We start from the raw sequence: 26,189 nt of genomic DNA, 5'->3' as shown, positions 1-26,189 counted from the left end.
ATGTGCAGTGGTGAAAGACAAACTAAACATAGCCTCATTCTCAAACCTCAGCAACTTTTGGCATCACAACAAATGTTACACACGAAACAAATTACAGTCATTCCCATGTTTCCAGCCCGCATGTGGCTATTATGGTTACAGCAAATACTGCACGATGTTCTAATCGCTGGTAGGAGTTAAATAATCCAAAGTGAATTTTGGTTCTTAAGTGTGTGTGATTTGTACATTCCATACATGAGCAACAGTGGTCATAACAGAACCACAATCACTTTAATAAATTATGAGACAAAACTACTGGCCAATGATTACCTTCAGGAGGTAAATGTGCAGACCAGCGTGTACACACACTCACACACACACACACAGTAGAAGGGGCACACTATCAGTTTTCAGAATTAGTAGTTCCTTTGTTGGAGAAGACAAAGGGAATGTGTTGAAAGTTTAAAACGAAGGGCTGGTCACTCAGACCCCAGGATAAGAGGGATCTACCTGTGGCGAGGACAAAGGTAGATAATGACGTCTACCCTCTTCAGAATGGATTTTTACTCTGCAGCGGAGTGTGTGTCGATTTGATACTTCCTGGCAGATTAAAATTGTATGCTCGACTGGGACTTTGATCTGGGACCTGTGGCTGGAAACAGACTTTCGGGCTGTAGCAATATCCTTTCTTCTAGAAATGCTAGTTCTGCAAGACATGCATGAGAACTTCTGTGAAGTATAGAAGGTAGGTGATGAATTAGTGGTGGAAGTAAAGCTGCCAGAGCAGGTTGTGAATTGTGCTTGAATAGCTCAATCAGTAGAGCACTTGCCAGTGGACAACAAAGGTTTCAGGTTACAGTTCCTGTACAACACACAGTTTTAATCTGCCAGCGAGTTTCGATGTATACCCTCGTCCTCACCACTGGTGGGCGAGTCTTGCCTTGGGAGTCTGGGTGTCCTCCCTGAAGAGTGGTCACATGGTCACCTTGAAGGTAACAGTGATTCAATGTTTGAGAGTACACGAAAACCAAAGAAGTCTTTGATTGCAAATTTGTTTATTCAGTTCAACAGCCCATTTCGACTGTTATGATAATCATCAGATTGCCCAAAAAAAGTGCATATTTGTGAGTAAGAGCACTACAAAATGTTACAACAGTATAAGTAGTAGTGTTTATTTACATGATTTGAGATGCACCTAAATAAAACACCATCTCCTTAAACTTAGTCAAAGAAGCAATTAAAATTTATAGCCGTGATTGGCATCAGCTGTAGTACAAACAGCCTATGGGACTTGGCTGCTAGGTGTTACCAACTGCAAGCACAGCTTACAATAGCATGTTATGAAGCCAGATAAGAGATACACAGCCAAAACAGGATGAGTTAAAAATATGATTAAAAAAGAGCTAGAGCATAAAAATGGGTCCACAGTAAAATATAAATTAAAATCATAAATGTCAGCTCTCAAATGTGTGTTTACAGCTTATATACCACATAACAAAATTAACAGAAAACTGCAAGCTGAGACATGAAACATGCCAAAATGCACAATTAGCTTATCAAAACCCAGCCAAGAAGATGTGCATCCCGCAAACGAGACATGAGGTGTGTGGAGCAAAGGACAGAAAACAAACGGACTGTCAGAATATCAAGACATGCAAGAACTACAATAGCTTGTCATGCGCTGGAAAATAGGTGTTTGATAATTCATTTTTTCATTCAGAATTTTAGTGGGATGAGTGTCTCTCTTTAACCTTCCGCTACATATCCCTCTCTGCTCCTAACAAATGAATAATTAGTTACTAAAGTTAGGTAGCTGGATTATTTTACTTCTGTATGTGCACAATTTGCCTCCTGAATGTTAGTACACATCAAGAATTCTGTCTCATAATTTATTATTTTTCTCCACTGAGTTTTTCTTTGTGCAACCATCCCCGAATGACACAGATAAAGTTATTTCTAGTTTGTTATTCAGCACTATTATGAGAAGGATGGTTGCCACACATCCTTCAAATATGAGGGCTGTCCCCCAAGTACTCTATCACACAAAGAAAACACAAAACACTGGGAAAAACATCTTTATTTCTCTACATAGTCTCCTTTCAGCTCATTACTTTTTCTCAGTGATATTCAACAGCTTAGACACCCTGTTTATAGTGAGAACAGTCTAGCTCTGTAAAGTAGTCATCAACTGCAGACTCCGCTTCTTAATTTTTGACGTATCATTTACCACTATGTCATTTCTTCCAGTTTAGAAAAAGAAAATAGGCAGAAGGGGGTTGAATGTGGCGAACAGGGTGCATGAGGAAACAATTCGAACTTAAATGCATTGATTTCCCACGGCGATAGTAGATGTGTGAACTGATGCACTGTCATGATAAGATTTCCTTTTTTGCTAAATGCGGCCTTTTTGCTTGATTTCATCACCCAAGTGCTGCAGGAAGTTCGCATAATACTCTCCTTTTCTTTCTTGATGACTGTCAATGACAATTATCTCAGACATATCACAAAAAAACTGGCGCCATGACCTTGCCTGCAGATGGAATTGCCTTAATCTTCTTTGGAGTCTATTCTCCCCTCCCAGCCCACTATTTTGGCTGTTCCTTTGTCTCAGAAGTGAAGTGATATACCCATGTTTCAACCATGGTTACGAAACAACATAAAACTTTGTTTTATTGCAGCAAAACATCACCAAACACTCAAACAAGATGCTGTTTCCGTTCCACTGTGAGTAAAAGTGGGACCCATCTTGCATACAGTTTTCTCATGCCCAAAGCATTACACAGCATGTTTTGAAATGCCTAGCTAGCACATTTTCAGTCAATCACCATTTTGTTGATTTTCTTCACAATTTCTGGCATGATCACCTCATTTGGTCAATTACTGTGATATTTGTCTTAATGGCTTGTGAGGCTTCACTTAAACTCTGTTGTAAACTAACGAGCAGACTTTGCCAGAGAAGAGACCTCAGCTATTATATTAGTTGGACAAAGACATTTCAAAATAAAATATTGTATCACATAATGACCAGTTTTATACACGTTTAGAAAACTTAAACTTTATATGATTGGTACCTACTACCATTGTTATTTGTCCAAAACAACAACTGCTACACTGCCGCAAAAAATGGCAAAACCAGAAAATGATGAAATTTGGGAGTATATTTGTCTTGGTACAATATAGTGTGCAACATTGCAAGAGCACAGGTTAATGCAAGCACGAGATAAGCCATAACAAATGTGGAATGCTGGTACTTTAACAACCAGTGTAACCACCAGAATGTTAAAGCAAGCATGCAAACGTGCATGCATTGTGTTGTACAGGTGCCAGATGTCAGTTTCTGGGATGGAGTTACGTCCTTGTTGCACTTAGCTGGCCAGTGTTGTTTGTGGATGATGCTGGAGTTTTTGTCTGATAGTGTCTCACATGTGCTCAACTGGAGACATATGAGGGTGAATGTTATCATGTTGGAAAACACCCCTGGAATGGTTTTCATGGTTGGCAGCACAATAGGTCAAATCAGTGGATTGATGTACAAATTTTCAGTCAAGGTGTGTGGAATAAGCACAAGAGTGCTCCAGCTGTAATATGAAATAGCACCGCAGACAATAAGTCCAGGCCTAGGTCCAGTGTGTCAGCATCCAGATAGGTTGGCTGCAGGCCCTCAACTTGTCTCCTCTTAACACATGTTAATCACTAGCACCACGGAGAACCAGCTTTCATCAGAAAACACAACAGACCTCCACAATGCTCTCCAATGAGCTCTCATTTGACACCACAGTAGTTGCAAACGGAAGTGGTTTTGGGTCAGTGGAATGCATGCTACAAGGCTATCTCGGAGCTGTCCCTGAAGTAATTATTTGTAATAGTTTGTTGTGTCACTGTGATGCCAACCAGTGCTCAAATTGCTGATACAGACAGTATGATGCACCAGAGCCATAAGCTGAACACAGCAGTTTCTCGACAGTGCCATGTGGCTGTCCGGGGTGCAGTCATCTTGAAACAGTACATTCTCATGACCACCACTGCCAGCAGTCATGTACAGTGGGTATATTCCTTCCAAGACTTTCTGCAGTATCTAAGAAGAAAATTCCAGCTTCTCGTAGTCCTATCACATGATCTCATTCAAACTATGTGAGGTTTTGATAATGGCATCTTTGTCACCTTAAAGGCATTCTTAATTAATATCAACTCATCAGGTCCAATCTCTGAGGTAACTAATGCTCATGACTGTTACAGTGTGTATTTAAAGCAAACCTGATTTGTATCCTCATAATGGCACTACTAACGCCACCGGTATACGATTGGCATGAAATCTGAATAGACATCATCTTTCAGTTGTACTAACATGCCTACCAACTCTCGTGTTTATGTCGCATGACTCCTGTTTGGTGTCACAATCCCCCCCCATCTGTGTATATGTAGTGTACTTTTGGGCCAGGTGCTGAGTGGTATGTATAAAGTCTATCTCTATGTAATTTTATGGTTTAGAACCCTCAACCAATGAATCAAAGTACATTTTAAGGCCTCTCACTTGCTTAAGAAAGTGGTGGTGGGGGGTGGGGGAGGGGGCGATGGCACAATTAATGCAACTTGGGGGAGAGGACAGCAAAAGGAAGAAAGGAAAAATATATTTTAAAAAATTTGAAGGAAGCCCAACAGCTGAGTAGACTGGTGTATACATGAAGCTCAAATAGAGCCAAAAGAAAAATCCTCAACGGCCTACAAACACCTCACCCTATTAATAACCAATTAATCTGCTACATCAAATCCTGTAACATCTCCCTCTAGAATGAGGGGTGTTGATTGCTATGTATAACGTTGGCCTGTAAATAATTTTATAATTTATGTATCACTGACAATTGATATACGAGGGTGAGTCAAATGAAAACCTAAAATCCTGTAAGTTGGTAAGCGCGCTACAAACACTGTGCAGAATGGCCTGTAGGTGGCAGCATAGTGCAGATGCACACATACCATCGCAGTATCAGTATAAAGATGGCTGCCCCACATGCGACTTGCACAAGGGAAGAACAGCGTTCTGTTATTCGGTTTTTGCATAGTGAAGGTGTGAAATATATTGAAATTCATCGACGAATGAAAGTTCAGTACGGTGATACATGTTTGTCACAGCAGTAAGTCTATAAATGGAGTAGGAAGTTAGCAAATGGTGTAACTTCATTGGAAGATGTTCCTCATCCAGATCAGGCACAACGAGTTGTGACTCCACAGAACATTGCAGCAGTTCAAGCCATAGTGAAGGAAAACTGCCGAGTGACACTGAATGACATTGCAGCACGTATACAGATTAGTCGTGGGTCAGTACACCACATTGTGTATGATATGCTCCAGTTTCACAAAGTGTCTGCAAGATGGGTGCCACGGCAGCTGACTCCTGAAATGAGGTAACAACGTGTTGATGCTTGTGAAGAACTTTTTCGGTGCTTTGAACAAGAAGGTGATGGCTTCCTTGCAAGAATCGTTACTGGGGACGAAACCTGGGTTCACTTCCACCAACCGGAAACGAAGAGAGCGAGCAAGGAATGGCGCCATTCCTCATCACCAAAACCAAAGAAGTTTCAAACTGAACCACCAGCAGGGAAGGATATGCTGCCACTCTTTTGGGATGAAAAAGGCGTCATTTTGGAGCATTACATGCCTAGAGGGCCACTGTCACCAGTGCATAATACACAGGTCTCCTAAAAAAATCATCTACGGCCTGCAATCAAATCAAAACAAAGTGGATTGCTGTCAGCAAGTGTCCTTTTGCAACATGACAATGCAAGGACCCACACTGCCCGTACAACAGTTGCACCTATCACAGACATGCACTTTGAGTATCTTCCTCATCCACCATACTCACCAGACCTTGCCCCAAGTGATTTCCATGTGTTTGGACCACTCAAAGACGCAATGGGAGAAAAGAAGTTCTGTTCTGATGAAGAGGTATGCCACGCGGTGCACGAGTGTTTGCACGGACTACCAAAAGAATTTTTTTCTAAAGGAATTTATGCACTTTGTAAGTGCTGGAGGACTTGCATTGAGGTTGGGGGAGATTATGTTGAAAAGTGATACATCTTTGTACCTCTTCTGCACAATAAATAATCTGTAAAAAAAAAAAATATTTAAGGTTTTCATTTGACTCACCCTCGTAATATGTATTTATGGTGGTATTTGTGGAATTGATTGTGTATAGTGTTTTATTTAGTGAAGTGCCACCCCAACCTGTTTCTTTCTTAATGATTTACCCTTTTGAGTCTTATGAAATGTATTTTTCCCAAATTTTTGAACTTTTAAGAAAGGGGAATTTGTTACTTTGTGTAGAAAACAGCTATCTGAATCACACTTATTAGCCAGCAAGATAGTCACTAAAACCTACATTTGTTTTTCCACATCGCTGAAACTTGGCTAAAACGTATTTCTCTGGTTCCAGAAACTGTCTTATAACATTTTTGTACTACCTAATTAAGTAAATCTGTCATCCATTTCATTACCTAGTAAATGTATCCAAAACATTTTTTGATATATTATATGGTTCTGAAGAGTGCACATCTGCTTAGATATCTATATTTAATTGTACATTCCAATATTACATATATTAATGTGAAAGTAACTTACATATTTTTCTTCATACTTTCTTGCCAACTGTTTCAGTTCTTCCTCGTCATCGTCATTATCAGGAAATGGACTAGTTCCATTCACCTGATAGTCAGATTTAAGTTTCGTCTTCCTTTTCTTCTACAAAACAAATAACAAAGAAAATTTAATCTTTTGAGGGGGAAAAAACAGTACAGCCTAACGAACATATATTGTGTATTAATAGAGTGTAAGCTATGACAATTGGTTAATTGTACCAAAAGGAAATTTCACTCAAGAAACTATAAAATTATGAAATATAATTGCTGGATAGTACTTCTGTACAGACAGTGAGATTTCAGTACAGCTGATAGGCATGTAACAAAAATGTACACTATCATAGCTTTTGGAACTATTAGTTCCTTCATCGGTGAGGTGATAAAGATAGGTTAGGGAAGGGTAAAAAAGGACAAGCTCGAACCATAAGATAGACAAGTTATCTGTTGTGAAGACTTTTCTTCCCTCATTGTCACAACAGGTGGGTCTTCCCCATCCTCAGGTCTGATAACTTGCTCTTCCCTTTTTACCCTTCGTTAACTTATTCCTCCCTTCTCTGTGAGAAACGAACTACTAGTTTGTTTATTTTTATAAATGTATCAATATGTATGAAAAATTGGTCACATTAACAAGTACTATAAAGCAGTTGTGGATCATAATCTAAAGCTATGAGGGGGAAAACTTTAAATATGTACTCTATTTACAAATATCTTTATAAAATTTGTACCCAGTCACTTATTATTACAAAGATATCCAACACGTAAAAATAAAATTAAACTCTCTCCAATACATTACCAAGACAGTAAACATTTCAAAATTTCTCAGAAGCATATATCAAAACATTATCAGGTACATAAGAATTTGTTAAAGTATTAAAATATCCATTTCACAAATACAGATGTGATTATTCCAAGACTGCCGAGACCTCAGGATAATGGATACTTCCTGGTAGCATTGAGCCACACGGTCTCTCTCTCTCTCTCTCTCTCTCTCTCTCTCTCTCTCTCTCCCTCACTCACTCACGAACTATACTGACGAAACTCTTAAATGGTAATATATTTAGGAGTTTTCAACTTACATGATGACACGTGATGACAATTTCACTTGCAATCTGTAGAAGAGTTTCCCCAAGTGAACTTCCCTGATTTCCAAACAAGTTCTAGCATTTTTCCCTGATGAATTTAGAGATCTCAAGGCTAAGTTGACAATCTGTCTTTGCAGCTACCGTACGAGAAACAATAGTGCAAACGAGGAAATATCTAAAAAAAACCTTGCAAGCAGATGAGGTTTCCTGATGGGAGCAAAAATCTTAAGCACTAACATTAACATCTTTTGTAATGAACTGTTTCTAGATGGAGAAAGCAACCCAAATGGTATGTGTGGTTCATTAAGACCACTGATGTTATTTTATTTCAATAAAACGAAATACATTTGGTGACAAAAATTGGCATTTCCTCGGAGTCGCATGACAAATTTAAAATACCTTCACTGATTCCAGAAATAGCCTCAGAAAAAAAATGTAGGCCTCTTGAAAGAAGTGTAAATGGTGGGGAAGAATTGTGTAAACCAACACTGTATGTGACTGCCAATAAAATATTGGTTCTACTATTTCATTATTGTCGGTTATTACCCATTGTGTTATACCCATTATTTTACAGGTATTTTGTGATTTTTCTTTCAAGAAATATATGAGCACATGGCATGCAAATCAACAGCAACTGACTATTTTCTTCTTATTGTCCATACTTTCTAAAAAACAAAATGTCTATAAAACACTACATTGTACAACATATTTGTGGTGAGACAGTCGCAATTCCTGAAATCCATAACCCATGGCCTCTAGCCTGCTGGGAAGCATCGCAGTCCTGGGTCCATGGATAAAACATGAAAATTCACTGCATTATGCCACACACAAACAGACCCGGCCTGCAGGCAGATTGGTGAGACTATATTCACTTGGCAGGCCCGATCCACTACAGATACCAGCAAAAGTGGCCTGCAGTTTTGGCCCATTGTGGAAATCCAACCATGTCGCCAACTAGTCATAAGCCACAGACAGCATGTTGATGAAATAAGTCCATGGTGATCAATCAATGCAAAAGAAAACTTTTTCAAATACTCTGAGATTCAATGATAATGAGGATAGGTAGCAACTCACCATAAAGATGATTGCTGAGCTGCAGACAGGCACACAGAAAAGACAATCACACTCTCACAACTAAATATCCAGCCATAGGTTTTGTCTGAAAACAAGAGCGCGCGCACACAGATGCACGCACACATATTCACACGTCACTCAGACACAACCAATGCCCACATGAGCCAAGTCTCTGGCCAATGCATCTACAAGTATCAGAATCAGATCCAAACAAACCAACCCTCATCCCTCCCCAACTCCTGTAAGCAGCTGTTAGATTAGTGGCAAGAAGTGGTGGCAGCACTAACTTCAAGCTGAAGGGGAGAAGCAGTAGCAATGAGAGAGTAGGGAAGCGGCACATGTACTCAGCTGCGTCCAGTCAATGACGATGCATGAAGCCTCACAGAGCTACACCGATTAAAGAGGAATACAACACATCACAAAGTCGATTGTGTATCATTGCGTAACTTCTGGACGATTAATTATGTTTCTCTTGAAGGCCCATTCCATTGCAGAGTTAAACTATTATACTGTTGCTGCTGTATAAAAATAAATTTAAAAAAAAACATTCATGCATTCACAAGGAGGAGAGGGATAAGGGCAGGAAGTGCAAAATGGTAAAACAGGAATGGCTAGAGGAGAAATGCGAAGTTGCTTAAATATGCATAACTGGGTAAGATGGATGCCTCCTACAGGGAAATTAAAGAAACCTCAGGAGAACAGAAAATCGGCTGTATTAAAGGCTCAGGTGGCAAACCAGTACTAAGCAAAGAATAGAAGTCAAAGTATACAAGAGAAAGAAACCTGATGACAACGTTATAGGAAGTTAAGATGAAGCAGATGAAGATGAGCCTTGAGAAGAATTCAATAGGAAATTGAAAATTCTGAATCAGGGAACCTCAGAACTATTGAAATATTTGAGAGAACCAACAATAACAAAATTATTCCATTAGGTACGGAAGATGGAAGATACAGATGAAATACCCTTCAACATAGAGAACAACAAAATTCTATATCCAAATAAGCCTGGTGCTGACAAATGTGTAGTTCTTTCCTTTGGTCCAATGGAAAGTTCCTGCCAGGCTCTACGATACCCCTTATTTGCACATAAGAGAGTATTTTACTTAATTTCCAGTTTTGCTATTTCACATATGTGAAGTGAATATATCAGCACTACAGTAAATACGGAGTAAGGAACGAGCGAGCCATATGGCAGTTTCAGAGGCAGTGGGATGAGGGTGTCAATGCAGAAATCGCTCGTGACATCAGCAAAGAGACATGTAGGGAAAGTACATTTATTCTGACATGATTCAAGTAATTGTTATAACTATTTGTTTTCAAAACTTGTCTTTTGCTACTCAGACATTAGGAGTAGTCTAGGGGTCATAAATACTATACTCCAGTAATTTTACAGTGCCAGGAAATATTGATATTAATAAATAAATGAACAACTTTGGCATAACCAAAGATGTATGATCTTATATAAATTATACCAACTATGCTCAAGCTACAGACTGTGTGCCATAGTCAGCAGTCATTGATAGGATGCCTTATGATCTAGTCCTGCGTTATACAATCTAGTCATGCAGTAGACCATGCTCTTGAACCATTAATAGTTAGCTTATAATCAGTGTGAACAACTTCATTTTACATCATTTCTTAAATAAATGCACCATAACTGCATCCTGTGTAAAAATTATTTACACATAAAACTACTTCCCACTTCATTATATTTTCAGAATCAGACGGCATTTGTGTGGCTCTGCAAGTGGATATAAAACTATGAGAGCGTCCCCACATAACAGGAATGTGAAGAATTCCCATGCGGCAGCTCAGTAAGTCAGTTCAACGATGGACAACGAAGAAACTTCAGGACCTGCCGGACTTGGATCACCCTTGTGGTGGGAGTTCATGGTACCTGAAGATTGGTTAATTTAACAGTACTTGTTGATGACTAATCCGTAGAAGCTAAATCACGTTTTCTACTGGGACACTGTCCACACCAGGGCTCATCTGACAGATGCCAGTTGCAAGCTGGATCTCGCAATGGTGAACTGAATCCAGCAGCTGTTAATGTTGAATGGACCACACTGACTCAAAAGCCAGGTAACTATAATCCAGTTGTGATAAAACTAGTGCTTTGAACAGAGGCAAGAAGGTTGAACAATCTGTGCCCAAGGTGGTGTGACTGAGGCAGCAGATTATGACGAGTTTCAGCTGACATATCTTTTTTAATCTGGTGAAAGTGTGGTACCCACATCAAATTAAGGCACTAAAAAATAATGACTTCACTACATTGATGAATTCACTATAGATGTAAAATTTGGGATGTACATGAACAATTCTACATTGGCACAAGTGGATAACACATGTATTCATATTGAAAAATATGGACCACACTGACTCAAAAGCCAGGTAACTATAATCCAGTTGTGATAAGACTAGTGCTTTGAACAGAGGCAAGAAGGTTGAACAATCTGTGCCCCAGGTGGTGTGACTGAGGCAGCAGATTATGACGAGTTTCAACTGACATATCTTTTTTAATCTGGTGAATGTGTGGTACCCACATCAAATTAAGGCACTAAAAAATGACTTCACTACATTGATGAATTCACTATAGATGTAAAATTTGGGATGTACATGAACAATTCTACATTGGCACAAGTGGATAACACATGTATTCATATCGAAAAATTTGAAGTCATGAGGGAAAGCTAAGGACTGTGCTTTCCAGGAGGCACCTTGGGATTGCTGAAAACAAAAAGAAGGGGGGGAGAGGGTGAGGGAGGGGGGAGAGGGTGAGGGAGGGGGGGGGGAGTTGGTGAGGAAGGGCGGGGGGGGGAGTTGGTGAGGGGGGGAGTTGGTGAGGAAGGGCGGGGGGGGGGGAGTTGGTGAGGAAGGGGGGGGGGTAGAGTTGGTGAGGAAGGGGGGGGGTAGAGTTGGTGAGGAAGGGGGGGGGGGTAGAGTTGGTGAGGAAGGGTGGGGGGGGGTAGAGTTGGTGAGGAAGGGTGGGGGGGGGGGGGGGGTAGAGTTGGTGAGGAAGGGTGGGGGGGGGTAGAGTTGGTGAGGAAGGGTGGGGGGTGGGGGGGGGGGGGGGGTAGAGTTGGTGAGGAAGGGTGGGGGGTGGGGGGGGGTAGAGTTGGTGAGGAAGGGTGGGGGGTGGGGGGGGGGGGGTAGAGTTGGTGAGGAAGGGTGGGGGGTGGGGGGGGGGGTAGAGTTGGTGAGGAAGGGTGGGGGGTGGGGGGGGTAGAGTTGGTGAGGAAGGGTGGGGGGTGGGGGGGGGGTAGAGTTGGTGAGGAAGGGTGGGGAGGGGGAGTTGGTGAGGAAGGGTGGGGGGGGGGAGTTGGTGAGGAAGGGTGGGGGGGAGTTGGTGAGGAAGGGTGGGGGGGAGTTGGTGAGGAAGGGTGGGGGGGAGTTGGTGAGGAAGGGTGGGGGGGAGTTGGTGAGGAAGGGTGGGGGGGAGTTGGTGAGGAAGGGTGGGGGGGAGTTGGTGAGGAAGGGTGGGGGGGAGTTGGTGAGGAAGGGTGGGGGGGAGTTGGTGAGGAAGGGTGGGGGGGAGTTGGTGAGGAAGGGTGGGGGGGAGTTGGTGAGGAAGGGTGGGGGGGAGTTGGTGAGGAAGGGTGGGGGGAGTTAGTGAGGAAGGGTGGGGGGGAGTTGGTGAGGAAGGGTGGGGGGGAGAGGGTGAGGAAGGGTGGGGGGGAGAGGGTGAGGAAGGGTGGGGGGGAGAGGGTGAGGAAGGGTGGGGGGGAGAGGGTGAGGAAGGGTGGGGGGGAGAGGGTGAGGAAGGGTGGGGGGAGAGGGTGAGGAAGGGTGGGGGGGAGAGGGTGAGGAAGGGTGGGGGGAGAGGGTGAGGAAGGGTGGGGGGAGAGGGTGAGGAAGGGTGGGGGGAGAGGGTGAGGAAGGGTGGGGGGAGAGGGTGAGGAAGGGTGGGGGGAGAGGGTGAGGAAGGGTGGGGGGAGAGGGTGAGGAAGGATGGGGGGAGAGGGTGAGGAAGGATGGGGGGGAGAGGGTGAGGAAGGATGGGGGGGAGAGGGTGAGGAAGGGGGGAGAGGGTGAGAGAAGATACCAAATCAAAACTAAGATGGGGAGGGGGGGGGGGGGACACCTCTCTAACACAACACGTACAGTGCAGTAAGGATATGGTAATGCAATAAGGTGTCCTAGGTTTTCCTTAACTCAGAGATGACATCTGTGGGTTTTGGTGATGGGCTTTAAGCCATTCTTACAGCAGACTCAGTTGTGGATGTACAATGGAGTACTGATCAATTTAATGGATCCTGACCACTTTCCACCCTATGGTCCAGTAAAGGAATCTGCAGCCTACACATTCACAGAACTATCTGTGCCTCTGATTCAGACTTTCCATTCATCCCTGTATCAAACATCCACACATTGCTACAGATGGTGAGTTACGCCTTCATCTTACAACTGAGACTGGCTGCCTTTAGCACTTGAGACAGTCACCAGAAATGAGACTCTTCCAGTCCAAGGCAATACACAATATTAATACCAACATGAACAACCATCTACAGTTGGCCACATCCCATGCTCTTCAAGGCATCTGGAGGGACCCATTCCACATCTAGGGTGACACCCTTCTCCTGTAAGCAACTGGATTTCTTTCCTTCCTTGATAGACATATCCAAAATGGGCTCCACCACACCCCTAAGATTGGAGCTCCCAACTACCAATAACCCCACCCTCTGTTAATGTCCACATGCTACAGGCCAAGAGACTTCCACTGAAACAGGTCAAAAAATTCAAGATTTTTATCACCCAAAGGCAGCACTTGAAATCTGTTACTCAGACAAACTGTGGAGGTCTTTCAACTGGTTCCTGGAAAGTCTTTTGCTGCTGCCACACCTCAAAACAATCTCTCACTTGTGCTGATTTTCGGCACGATTGTGTTCAGTCCGCGAGTGTTAAGGTCGATATCGGTATCGCTAGAGATAGTGAGGCGCCGAGTGGCCCTCTGGCGACTAGGAGAGGAGGGTCGGAGAGTACCGAGTGAGAAGGACGGAACGGTGGAGTGTTGGGGTCCAGTTGGTCCAAATTGTGCATTAATAATTTTGGCACTCTGTGGTAATGAACTGATGGTAAAACGGAGATGCTTGGGAATTCAACGCTGCTGTGGAACGATAAGCCGTAGGCTCTGCAATTGTATGGGCCAATTTACGGCAAGCTGTGGCTGATGTCGTCTGTGGGTGTTTCGCCTCACAAACGCGTGAGAAATTTAAGATTAAATTACAAAATTGTACACACAGAAAGTTAAATGAGTAACTTTCTTCTACTTAAATGCTAGTAAGCCAACACACAAACAACCAATCTACTCTCCTGTCACTGCTTGACAGGAATTTGGTGCATGGCATTTGCGAGGCTGGCGATTCTATAGTTGCCCATTTCATACAAGTTCTTTTCCAGTTTCAAAACTGGGACGATCATGCTTTCCAACCACTCGATTAAAAATACGTCCTCATACCAGATACAATTGAAGATTGAAAGCTGTAACCAACAGTTAGATGCAGCATTCGATTGTGGGTACCATCAGGTCCCAACATTGTGTTGTGACCAAGAGACTGAGAGTTGAAGAGTCCGCATTTTCTGAAAGGAACAACGTATTGTTTCAGAAGTTCAGTAGTGAAGGACCAGTTTTTATCCTAAACCCATCTTTTGTGTAGAGGGTAAGTTGTGGGATGCAGTTGCTTGAGCATAGTGTGACGCAAAATGTTCTATAATAACAGTAGGATCAGTGTGAGTGTTGCCATCTAAGATGATATTGGAAATACGGTTGCTAGTCGGTGATTGAGACAATACAATTTGAAGTCGGTGATTGAGACAATACAATTTGACCTACACCAGTGAACAAGAGCTGTGGTTCCAGTAATTTGCATGAACAACCACGAAATTCAAAAGGTCACAGTGGCAAAGCTTCTAGGCCTTTGCCTGTAAGAAAATCTAAAATGGAGTTCTCACATATCTTTCTTAAACACAGTATTCTCTAATTAAACATATACAATCAGAATGCTGTCCATCAATGCAACTTGTGAAACTGGACAAACTGTGTTTCTTATCCAGATTCATTTGCAGTTAAGATATGGTGTTATCTTTTGGAGTGATTCTCGTCATGCTTTAAGAACAATCAGCAAGCAAAAAGGTACAATCAGTATTCCTTACATTTACACTTTATAAATTGTGTCATTTGTCAGAGGTATAATGAAGAAGGAGAAAGTCTTTACCCCAACACTTATGTTGGTTAAAGAAAAATATTCGTGTATACCTTTCCAGCACAACTGGGTGTCCAAACGGTGCCTATCAATCAGATGCAGCCCTCTACAATAACCTGCCATGTAAATGCATTCCGAAAACATGTTAAATCTTTTTATCAAGGAATTGGTTTTTGCAGAATGAGTGATCATACGAGTAACAAATTAAAATAACTGCTATGTTGTTATACTCTAAAACATTATCTAAAATCTGTCTTGCACTGTATGTATAAGAGATTTACTGGACTAATAAATAAGTAAATAAATATGACAACAATATATACCTTTCTCAACATTCTTTCTTCTAGTGTTTTACTAAGTAGAAGGCCCATGGGTGACACTTAAGAAGCTGGGGAGCCCACCTGTGATTTTTGATTGGCTTAGCGATTTCCCAAGCCCATCATGGGACTAGTTTTGGATGAGACATTCCCGAAGAAAAGGGAATTGTTGATTCTGCTGATTTTATAACTGAAACTGTTCTTTCCTGCAATTAGTCAACAATATTCTCTTGCAGAGTAGTACTGGATGTCACTCAGCTTTCCTGAAGGTCCAGCATGGAGGACACTCAGTTGAGTAATTGTGTGATAGGGTTATGACAATCAGGGAATGATCACTCTTACAGATGTCGTCCCATACTCTCCATTGGATGGAGGGGAGGGAGCTGAGGGTATAGATCGAGAGATAAATGACTGTACTGTGATTTCATCTCAAATCCTACAGTTCAAGAGTAAATGTGTCATATCGCTATTTCAAAGTTTGCTGAAAAAATATATGTTGAAGTTCCATATGATATTTCTCCAAAACTACAATATTTTGATTTTCTGATCATTTGTTACACTGCTGCAGACGCCTCAAAGTGAGAGTATTTGTTTCCAATACATACTTCTTTCCCAATATTATGAAACATGATTAGTACATACAAACTTCCGAGAGTTTTTAATAAACTATGAAAACTCGTAGTTTCTTGCAAATTTCAAAATTATGTTTCCAAAATCTGAGCAGTCACAGGCTGTTAACAGTCTTGACAAATGATAAAGTGGAAGGAATGCTAACTGTCAGCTATAACATTAATGCATGGAATTCTTAAGCTGTCAAAATATCTGTACACAGAGATGAAAAAATCCGAAATTTTTTGGTGTTCTAAAAATTTCAAGGTACGTTACTTGATCAGTGTACTCAGGAAATGTACAATCAGAGTGGGGAATAACTTGTCTGTACAAAATGTGAGAAATTTTTTAGACTGGCCGACTTTCAAGGTCAAAAAATCATGGACATTTAAATATTTAAATTGATTGCTGATTTTAAGTAAATGTCATGCAAAACTGGTATTTAAGAGTCAAAATAATTACTTTACAACATTATAAGTGAGTCGGAAAACAAGCCAATTTTGTCTGAAAGCATTTTAGAACAAATTTTTTCTTTTTATGATATTATTCGCAAATCATCATCATCATCATCATCATCATCATCATCATCATCATCATCATCATCATCATCTTCTTCTGTCTTGATTTTACTACTTCTTGACTTTCCATATGGATTAAAATTGCTTACAGTGTAGCAATCAACACTGTACTGTTGAAAAGAGTTCACCTGTCTTTTTTATCTGCTTCTCATTGAACTTGTATAGCTGAGCTGAATTTGCACACGGACAAAGATGATCCAATAAGAGCAGTACATGGGAAATGGGAACTGCACACTGATGTTTTGATGATGGCCATTTGAAAGCATAAGCAGGAGCATGAGGTTAAAGGAAACTGTTCTATCTTGCAGCTCATGACAGACACTTATATCTGACCCACCCACCATTGATGGTCATACACACGATAAATGAAGTGGCTCACAGCAAAGTCATCTAACATATACTGTAGGCTCTGCACTTCACACACAACAACAGGCTGCATTTCATGGAGAACCATTCGTGCATTGTACGTGCCACGCCGGGATGCAACCCAGTAGTGACTTGATTGAATTCCTACCACAGGCTTCATAGCAGACCACTCTTCTCTCTTTTCTAAACAAAATTTCCTTAACGTACTTTCATTTAAAATTAAGAGTTACTGATGTTTATAGGGTGTGTACAAATCCAGTAGCATCTCTTATTGCATTGAAGGCTTCGTGCTGGAGATAAAACCATGTTGCAAGATGTTTACAGATACCTCCTACCCCATCACATGCACTTTCTACGTGACCTGTTGCTGACCTTGTCTTAATTACTGTGCTACACTGTTGACCAAGCTCATAAAGCTGAAAGCGGTTTTTAAAGTGATATGCTGCACCATCATTCACATACATATGTTTAGGAAATGCTATGTCATCAATTATCATCCTGACAGAGTATCATGCATGAGCACAGTCATGAATGAGATAATCACTGACAATAGCAAAACAGTGTGATGTTCCCAGGAAGTGAGCAACATGTGTGAATATTGATACCTGCAATGTGTGCCAGTGGTAACTTTGAATTTCTTTCTGCGAGACAACACACCAGTTCTCAGCAAAATTGAAATGAAGAACTAATGTGCCTGTATTCTGGGATGTGGCTGATTTTACTTCTGCTATGGCCTGTCATGAATCCTCTGGATATGACCCAATGCCTAATTGCTCTGAAAAACTTCTTTGGCTCTACTGTCTTCTTCACCAACTCTCCTCCCTCCCACAATGCATAGGTTACGTTACTGTCAGTATCCTGAATGTGTAATGCTTCAACAGTTATCACTTCAGCACCAGGACACAAATGCACACTACTGCAATCAAAATTTATCATGTGGCTCTTGACATACACACAAAAGCATCAGGTCCATCTTTGTGTACTTCTTTCATGTGACACTGCTTATGACAAAACAAACAAGTTTCAAATTAGTGCAGTAAATACATATGCATACTTTCTTCACTTGCTGGCATTTTACTCATTTTGCCAAGAGGAGTAGAATTTTGTGAGACCAGTTTTTAAATTTGGGGTCTCCTTTTTCATTAGGACAAATGCTTTTCTTATTGATCTTGTCATGTGGCTTTTTAAATGTTTCATCATTTTCATTAGCAGAGATAACATCAGTCTGGTTAGGACTTTGCCTGATGAAATCTTGTCATCACTTAGGTAATATTCCAGAGCAACAAATACCCACAGTAAGAATCTGGACATGCCCAAATACCTTTCTCATTCTTTATTTTACGAGCTTTTAAAAAAGTGGAGGAAGTGGGTACGTATTTCTGTATCTGCTGCTTGGAGTAGGTACCTGGTATCAATCGACTGATTGATTAATTGAGAAGGGTTATGGGACCAAATGGTGAGGTCAACAGTGTCACCATTCCAAAGTTACTCACAGAAGAGAGTCCCCTAAAAGTGGACGGATCCAATCAGGAGACTCAAATCATATAATAATGAACATTAAACCCACACATTAAAAGGCATAAATGGTAAAATCAAATCTAAAAACTGGAAAGAAGGAGACAGTCATAGGGTCACAGACTGAGAAGACTGGAAAAGAAAGCTCAACTAAAACCAACCTGCCCCTGCTCCACGACTAAAGTAGAACCTTATATCGAGGGGGAGGGGAGGGGGGAGCACTTTCATGGAGGAAACTGAGGACCAGTTCAACCATCTGTGGATCATCTGCTAATATTAAATTTAAGGAATCGGGAAGACTATACTTAACATGAACGGCCGAAAGAAGGGGACATTCCTCCAATATGTGGGATATCTTCAATCTGGCCCCACAACCATACTGTGGAGGTGCGTCATTATGTAGGAGGAAACAATGGGTGAGCCAGGTATGATCAATGCATAAATGACATAAAACAATGGACTCCTTCCGAGAGAAGCAGAAGGAAGAACACCAAACTGCAGTAGACTTCTTGATTGTGCACAGTTTATTACTATGAGCAGTAGTGCTCCAGATGGCATTCCACTTTTGGGCAAAGATAGATTTGACATAGATCTGCATATCTGCAGCTGGAATCATGAACAGAAAAGGTGTTAAATATCTGCTTCTCTAGCCAAATGGTCAGTCAGTTCATTCCCTGGGATGCCACATGACTTGGGACCCAGAGAACGACAACTGAACATGGGGCACACTCAAGGGCAGAGAGAAGGTCATGGATAGCAGGCCCAAACGGGAGTAGAGTCAGTCGATAGCCTGCACGCTGTGCACTGAGTCTGAACAAATTAAAACATTGTGGAGGGAGGCCTGAGAACCAAAAAGGAGAGCCCTGTGCATGGCGTGGAGGGAGGCCTGAGAACCAAAAAGGAGAGCCCTGTGCATGGCTAGAAGCTCTGCTGTGAACACACTACATGATCCCAGCAATAAATGGTGCTCGAAGCCAGGAGGAGACGTGAAAAGTGTATCCCACCTTATCCATTGTCTTAGAAACATTAGTGTAAAAGATGGTGGCACCCTGGAACTCTGCAAGGATGGCACATACAAGATGTCTGAAAACCACAGGATTGACAGAGATCTTAGGGCCCTGGAATAGATCGGACCTAATCCGTGGTCTACACACCATCCACGGAGGGGGGGAGGCTGCAGTCCAGTGAGTGGAGATGGGAGATCCCAACAGAGGGAAGTAGTGAGACACATGCCAACCGGCAATCCCAGCTCTGGGCAGGTGTTAGGAGGGAGACATCCCTCATTGGCAAAGAGCACAGGATGCATAGGATGGTCAGGGAATTTATGAATGGCAGTTATGTAAAAACCAAGGAGTTGGCTCTGTCGTATGTGGAGAGGGGCAATCCCCACTTCTGTGACGAGACTATCAACGGGACGAGTGTGAAAGGCACTAATAGCCAGATGCATCGATGGACAGGGTCAAGCAGTTTCAAAGTGGAAGGAGCTGCTGAGCCATAAACCTGACTACCATAATCTAGTCCAGACAAGACCAGAGCACAGTAAAAATGGAGAAGAGTGGAATGGTCTGCACCCCAAGATGTGTGGGCCAGGAGACGGAAAGCATTAAGCTTCTGCATACATGTTGTCTTTAGGTGGCGAATGTGTGGCATCCATGTCCGCCTGTTATCAAAACTAAGGCCCAAGAATGGGACTGAACTACAACATACAGGAGCTGGTCACCTAAATAAAGTTCTGGATCGCGTTATACTGCAGTTCGATGACAAAAATGCATAACCCATGTTTTGGAGGGAGAAAACTGGAAGCCACGGGAGGTGGCCCACACAGATGCATGTCGGATGGCTCCTTGGAGCTGGCACTCAGCAGATGCTACCGAGTGAGAGCTACACCAGATGCAAAAGTCGTCAATGTAAAATGCCAGGGTAACCATACGCCAAACAGAGGTCACAAGCCCATTGATGGCAATAAGGAAGAGTGTGACATTAGCACAGAACCCCATGGGGTACCATTCTCCTGAATCTGAGGGGGTGCTGAGTGAAGTGCAAACTCGAACCCGGAAGAGCCAGAGAGATAAAAACTCGTGGATAAAAATCTGAAGGGGACCACAGAAGCCCGTCATGGAGGGTAACTAAGATGTGAGGGTTCTAAGCACGTTTTATGTCTTGCAAGCTCAAAGAAGACAGTGACTAGATTCCAGTGGTGGGTAAAAGCCTGTTGGATGCTGTTTCCTATCTGAGTAAAAGGTCAGTTGGAGAGCATCCTGCCCGGAAGCCATACTGATACGGGGACGAAAGGCCCCGAGATTTGAGTACCCAACATAATCTGAAGCTGAACATCCTCTCTAACAGTTTACAAAGTACATTCGTCAGGTTAATTGGATGGTTGCTGTCAAGAGACATTAGGTTCTCCCCGGGCTTAAAGGTGGGGATAACTATACTGTCTCGTCATTGTAACAGAAAAGCACCTGCGAGCCAAATGCGGTTGAAGACCCTGAGGAGATGTTGCCTCTGCAGCATGTCCAAGTGTTGGATCATCTGGCTGTGGACGGAATCCAGGCCGGGAGCCTTTTCTCTGGAAGAGGTAAGAGCCTGCAACAATACCCATTCCGTGAAGGGTGCATTATAGGACTAAGCGTGGTGTGCGACGAAACAGAGGGGGGGTCTATGAAACTCACCGGAGAAAGGTAGCAGGATAGGAAGAGGATGCCAATACCATTGCAAAGTGTGTCACGAGGTATTCCGCGAGGACCAATGGATCAGTGCACAAAGCTCCTTTGAGGTTAAGACCCTGGACAGTTGACTGTCGCTGGCGGCTCAGAAGGCTACAGAGCTTGGACCAGACCTCCGAGGTGAAGAGGTATAGGTAACGAGCCTTAGCACACAGACACTTAACAGCAAGGAGGTTGGTCTGTAAAGTGTGTCGCTTTAATTGCTGCAGCGCCCATCGGTGACAGCGACATCCTTAGTCCATCACAGAACTGGTTGATGATGAAGGGGATACGGTGACAGCAGTGCCAGCAGCATGAAGAATAGTGGCAGAGACTCCTTGCATGACTACATCAATGGAATTCGAGAGAGATGTGTCAAAGTGCACAACAGACATACATAAAGGCCAATTCGCACTGTGGAATGCCCAACGTGGGGGTCTGTCTGCCTGTCGGCAGCAAGGGAATGATAGTATCACTGGAAAGTGGTCACTGTCACAAAGGTCACAGAGAGCAGGGGAGGAGATCGTGAGATCAATAGCAGAGAAGGTGCAATGAAGTGGATAGGGGAACCATCATTGAGGACACACAAATCGAGGTCTGTGGTAAGTTGGTCAGTTAAGAGACCCCTACCCGTTGAAGTGACACTCCTCCATAGGGGGTGTTGGGCACTGAAGTCCCCAATGAGGAGAAACAGAGGGGGAGTTGCTGGATTAGGGTAGACAGTTCAAAGTAAGGAAGTGGCCTTCATGGAGGGAGGCGGGATTAGGATTGCTGGATTATGGTAGACAGTTCAAAGTAAGTAAGTGGCCTACATGGAGGGAGGTAGACATTGCAAATGGTGATTGCTGGAGTCGTCTGCACTCGAACCACTATTGCTTCCAATTTGGTACCTAGGGGGATGCAGTCACTAATGACATCGGAACAAACCAAAGTGCAGAGCCCACCAAATGCTACCCCAGGGCCAGCACGGTACCAACAGAACACCTGATAACCACGAAATGTTGGCGAGTGGTCATCGTGGAAATGTGTTTCTTGAGAACAAGAAAGAATGCAGAATAGGAGGAGACAAGACATTGCATTTTCAGTAGGTGACGACAGTAACCGTTGCAATTCCACTGGATGATCGTGTGGCGAGAGTCTGAGTTAGACATAAAGAAACCGAGAGGGAGGAGGTCAGGTCACCAATACAGATTGGGTGACATCCATAAATAATATATCAGACTCTGTTTGCGAGGGGGGAGATGGCACCTCCTGGAGCAGTGGGGATGCCTTGTCTTGGGATTTATGTTTCTTCTTCTCCTCCTCCTCGCTCAGAGGTGGAGGAAGGTAGGGCACTGAGGGAGTACAGGCGTCTGCAAGATCTGGAACCAAAAGATAGCGGGCAATCTTGGGACACACAGACAATGTGTCTCGTCGTCAAGTGGTGGTAGGAGTCTTCTGGCCTGAGAGACGCTGGGGAAAGGGGTCCCGGGAGGGAGCACGATCACTGGCAGGTGCCAAAGAAGGGGTCACTTCTTTGGTCAGGGAGGGGGAGCAGCTCCCTGACAGGAGGTCATGGGAACTTCAGGGGAAGGAAGGGGAGAGGGGGATGGGGCTGGGGTAAGGAAGAAGTAGGAGGAGGAAATGAAGTAACAGAAGCAAAAGTTGAAGATAGTGACACTGGATGGAGTCTCTCATACTTTTGGTGAGCCTCAGCATAAGACAGGTGATCTAGGGACTTGTATTCTTGGATTTTCTTTTCTCTCTTGTAAGCTGGGCAATCCGCCGAGCAAGGGGAGTGGTGGTCAGCAGAATGACACACAAAGGGGTTTCCTTCATGGAGTGGGTGTCCACAGTCACCACACAGTGGATCCATCTTTAGGCGGGAAGACATATTCCCAAAACACAAGCACCGTGTAAGTGGAGGGACGTACGGCTTAACATCATGTCTGTAGCACATACCTTGACCTTCTCTGGGACAATATCCTCCTTGAAAGCCAGAATGAAGGCCACAGTATCGGTGCACTTGTCTTTGCAACCCTTCTACACATGTCAGACAAAATGAATGCCACGCCACTCCAGATTAGCCCGGAGTTCCTCATCAGTTTGCACGATGAGGTTCCTAAAAAAAAAAAAAAAACAAAAAAAAAACACACTCCTTGGACCATATTCAGAGATTGGTGAGGCGTAATAGACACCAGGACATTGGCAAGACAATCACAGGCATGAGGAGCTGCAGGTTGGGTGGCAGAAGAAGCTCTGATCAACAGGGAGCGCGACAGCACCTTACTAGGACATTCCACTTCACTTAACTTGTCCTTGATATTTTCCATGAAAAACAATGGCTCTGTGGCGGTGAATGAGTCCACATCTGTCCTAGTAGAGACAAGGTAATGGGGAAAGGGTCTCATCCCAAGATGGTGAGCCTGGCCCTCCTCCCATGGGGTTAGCCAGGGAACAGAAGGTTGGCGGGTCATACAAAGCAGCATTCAATGATCCTTCACCATCCAGAGAGGTGGCCACATTAAGGGCCATCTGGCACGGCAGCTGTTGCCAGGAGTTTTGATGCTCCATGAAAATAAGCAACCACTCCTTGGCATACATGGCGAGTGTAGTGTCATCCCTATGTTGTCAGAGGGCTCAGCCATATGGGTACATAACAGCCCCACCACACGGACTGGCTTCGTGCTGGTGACCTAGCAGGATGGAACGGGGCTACAACAGGGAAGGAAGGGGAGAAGGATAGGGGGAGAGGAATCTACACTTTAGATGCTAGGGAGGGAGTTCTTCCCCAAGTGGTTCACACTAAAAACAGCAAATTTTGAAGTGGAGGTCAAACCTCAAGTGGGGACCTAAATACCAAAAAGGATGAAAGAACAGGCAAAAGAAACAAAATTGCAGCCAATACAGGAAACCAGGTGGATAGCCAGGTCAACATAAATCAGAACAGCAAGAGAGAGGAAGGAGGGGGCAAAGGGGAAGGAGCGAGGATGAGGAGGGGGGGGGGGGGGGGCTCGCAGGGTGAAGGAAATGCAACCAGGGAAGGAAGAATTTACTGCAATAGCTCGGGGACCCATGTGCGCCACGCATGAATTCGCAAAAAAAACCGTGAGGCCCCTCAGGGGAGCGGCACGGTATCAGTGTCAGTAACTGTACCTTCTCAGTGTAGGTGGCTGCTGATATAACAGTATTTAGATTTTGAAACAACACATCACATTTTGTGCACATATCACTATCTTCAGGTTCTGCACCAAGTGTATCTGCATTACAAACTTCACAAAGTTTTGAAGATGTTGCTTGTGTAAAACTTGTTTCAATTTCTTCCACTTCTCTTTCTACATACTGTTTTCTTCTTGTGCTTCTTACCTTTCCTGGACGTTTAAGGAGGGATATAGTAGGGGCTACAGAAGAAATGCTAACATTCAATGCATCAACAACTTCACACTCAGGAATATAAACATCTGCACTGTCTTCTTCAGTTTCACATTTGGGTGATGGTGATCATTCAGGTGGGTTGTCACTAAATTTCTTCTCTTAGTGAGTGTATCAATTCCTGCACTGTGATGCTAATACCATTACTTGAGGGCCAAGATATTTCTGCAGTATCTCTGACAGATTTCCAACTGTGAAGTGTTTTCCACTTTTCTTAAACACCACCTTCTTGCGTCTTTTTGCATAGTTCACATACCTTACTCTTCCACTACTGTATTTCCTCATTGACACTGGATCTAACAAAAAGTTCAAATCAAACACAAAACAGAATGGCTTATGTGGAAGTTCTCACTCGTTTGTTATAAACAGCAGAGCACTGGAAATGGTTGCCAACATGCATACTTTACACTAGTAATTCAGTGATGCGAAGCATGCAGAATGTTGAAAAATTTTTAACACTTTACGCAGAAAAATATTACCCACTGTGTTTGCACTGACTACTAACATATTAACCAAACAATATTTTGTGTAATTCTTAAAAGTTTTCAGATGGGGGTTTTCGAGTAATAATTCGTAAAAACTAGTAAAAATGCATTTTTTTAAATTTTTAGTAACAAATATTTAAATACAGACAGCTGGAGTAGAGAAGATACTGTTTATAATTACATCAGTAGTATCTGGTAATATTACAGAAAAGATAGCGCTCTGTGACTATTCAAATTCAGAAAAAAATAGTAATTTTAAGTGGAAAAATTAGCTTAAACTTCGTATTTTCATCTTAAATTTGTAAGTCAAAGGAAGCCCATAAATGTGGGAGTGTCAACTAAATTTCAATACGCTAAGACAGACCTTTAATGCAGAACATCTGCCCTGTCTCCAGTACTATTGGTTTATTAGTTATATTTTTTGTTCACTACTGTTTTAACAGTTATTTACAAAATACACATTTTTCAAAGGACAACACTGTTTACAAAAATTAAGATAAAATGAAAATACTTTAATTCTTAACACTTACGATATAGAGATCTGAGACTGCAGTTTTGTGTGTGTGTGTGTGTGTGTGTGTGTGTGTGTGTGGGGGGGGGGGGGGGGGGGGGGTTGACCAAGGCCTTAACGGCCGAAAGCTATAATTGAGAGTGTCCTTTTGTTGTGCCTATCTGCGACTAAGCATCTCTGCTATATGGTGAATACCAACTTTCCTTCTCATGATACTGTTACATTCCGATTTTCCATTGTTTGAGAGATCTAATATATATTTTTCCCAGAGAAATTCATGACTACAAGTTGACTTGACCTGTATGATGAGAGATAAAATGATCCTATATACCTTCCACATACTGCAGTAAAATTAGTTGGTGTACCACTATTTAGTAAATGTAAGTCATGTTCTGTGGTTACTTGTTCAATTATAGGATTTCTGTTAGATGTTGTATCACCCCTCCCACCTTCAATAGGTTGAGGGCATTGGAATAGCCCAGGAGGAGAAAAGGAGGTGGTAGTTGATGGATGCAGTCAACTATCTCCTGATTTGTCAGTTCTGTCTGAAGCGAGTAGGTATTACAGGGAGTAAAATCCATAGTTGTCCATATGCGAACAGCCACTGTCTTTAACGCTATATACTTCTTCAATAAGAATGTCCACAAGCGCCAATGCACACGCACACGCACGTGTGCGCGGGCGCTGGCGCACACACACACACGCACACGCACACGCACACA

General features: G+C 42.8%; 1 protein-coding gene across 3 annotated transcripts in view; it reads right to left on the bottom strand.

The window, feature by feature from the left end:
* LOC124621835 (ubinuclein-1) overlaps positions 1–26,189 on the bottom strand; it is a 352,960-nt gene that overhangs the window by 285,329 nt on the left and 41,442 nt on the right. For all 3 annotated transcript variants that reach the window (XM_047147277.1, XM_047147276.1, XM_047147278.1), the window contains exon 2: positions 6,595–6,714. In XM_047147277.1, the coding sequence (XP_047003233.1) occupies positions 6,595–6,714 (120 nt within the window). The remainder of the gene's footprint in view (positions 1–6,594; positions 6,715–26,189) is intronic.

The sequence above is a fragment of the Schistocerca americana genome, chromosome 7 (genome assembly GCF_021461395.2).
Source record: "Schistocerca americana isolate TAMUIC-IGC-003095 chromosome 7, iqSchAmer2.1, whole genome shotgun sequence".
NCBI lineage: Eukaryota > Metazoa > Arthropoda > Insecta > Orthoptera > Acrididae > Schistocerca > Schistocerca americana.
This window is presented reverse-complemented; position numbering and strand designations above follow the sequence as displayed.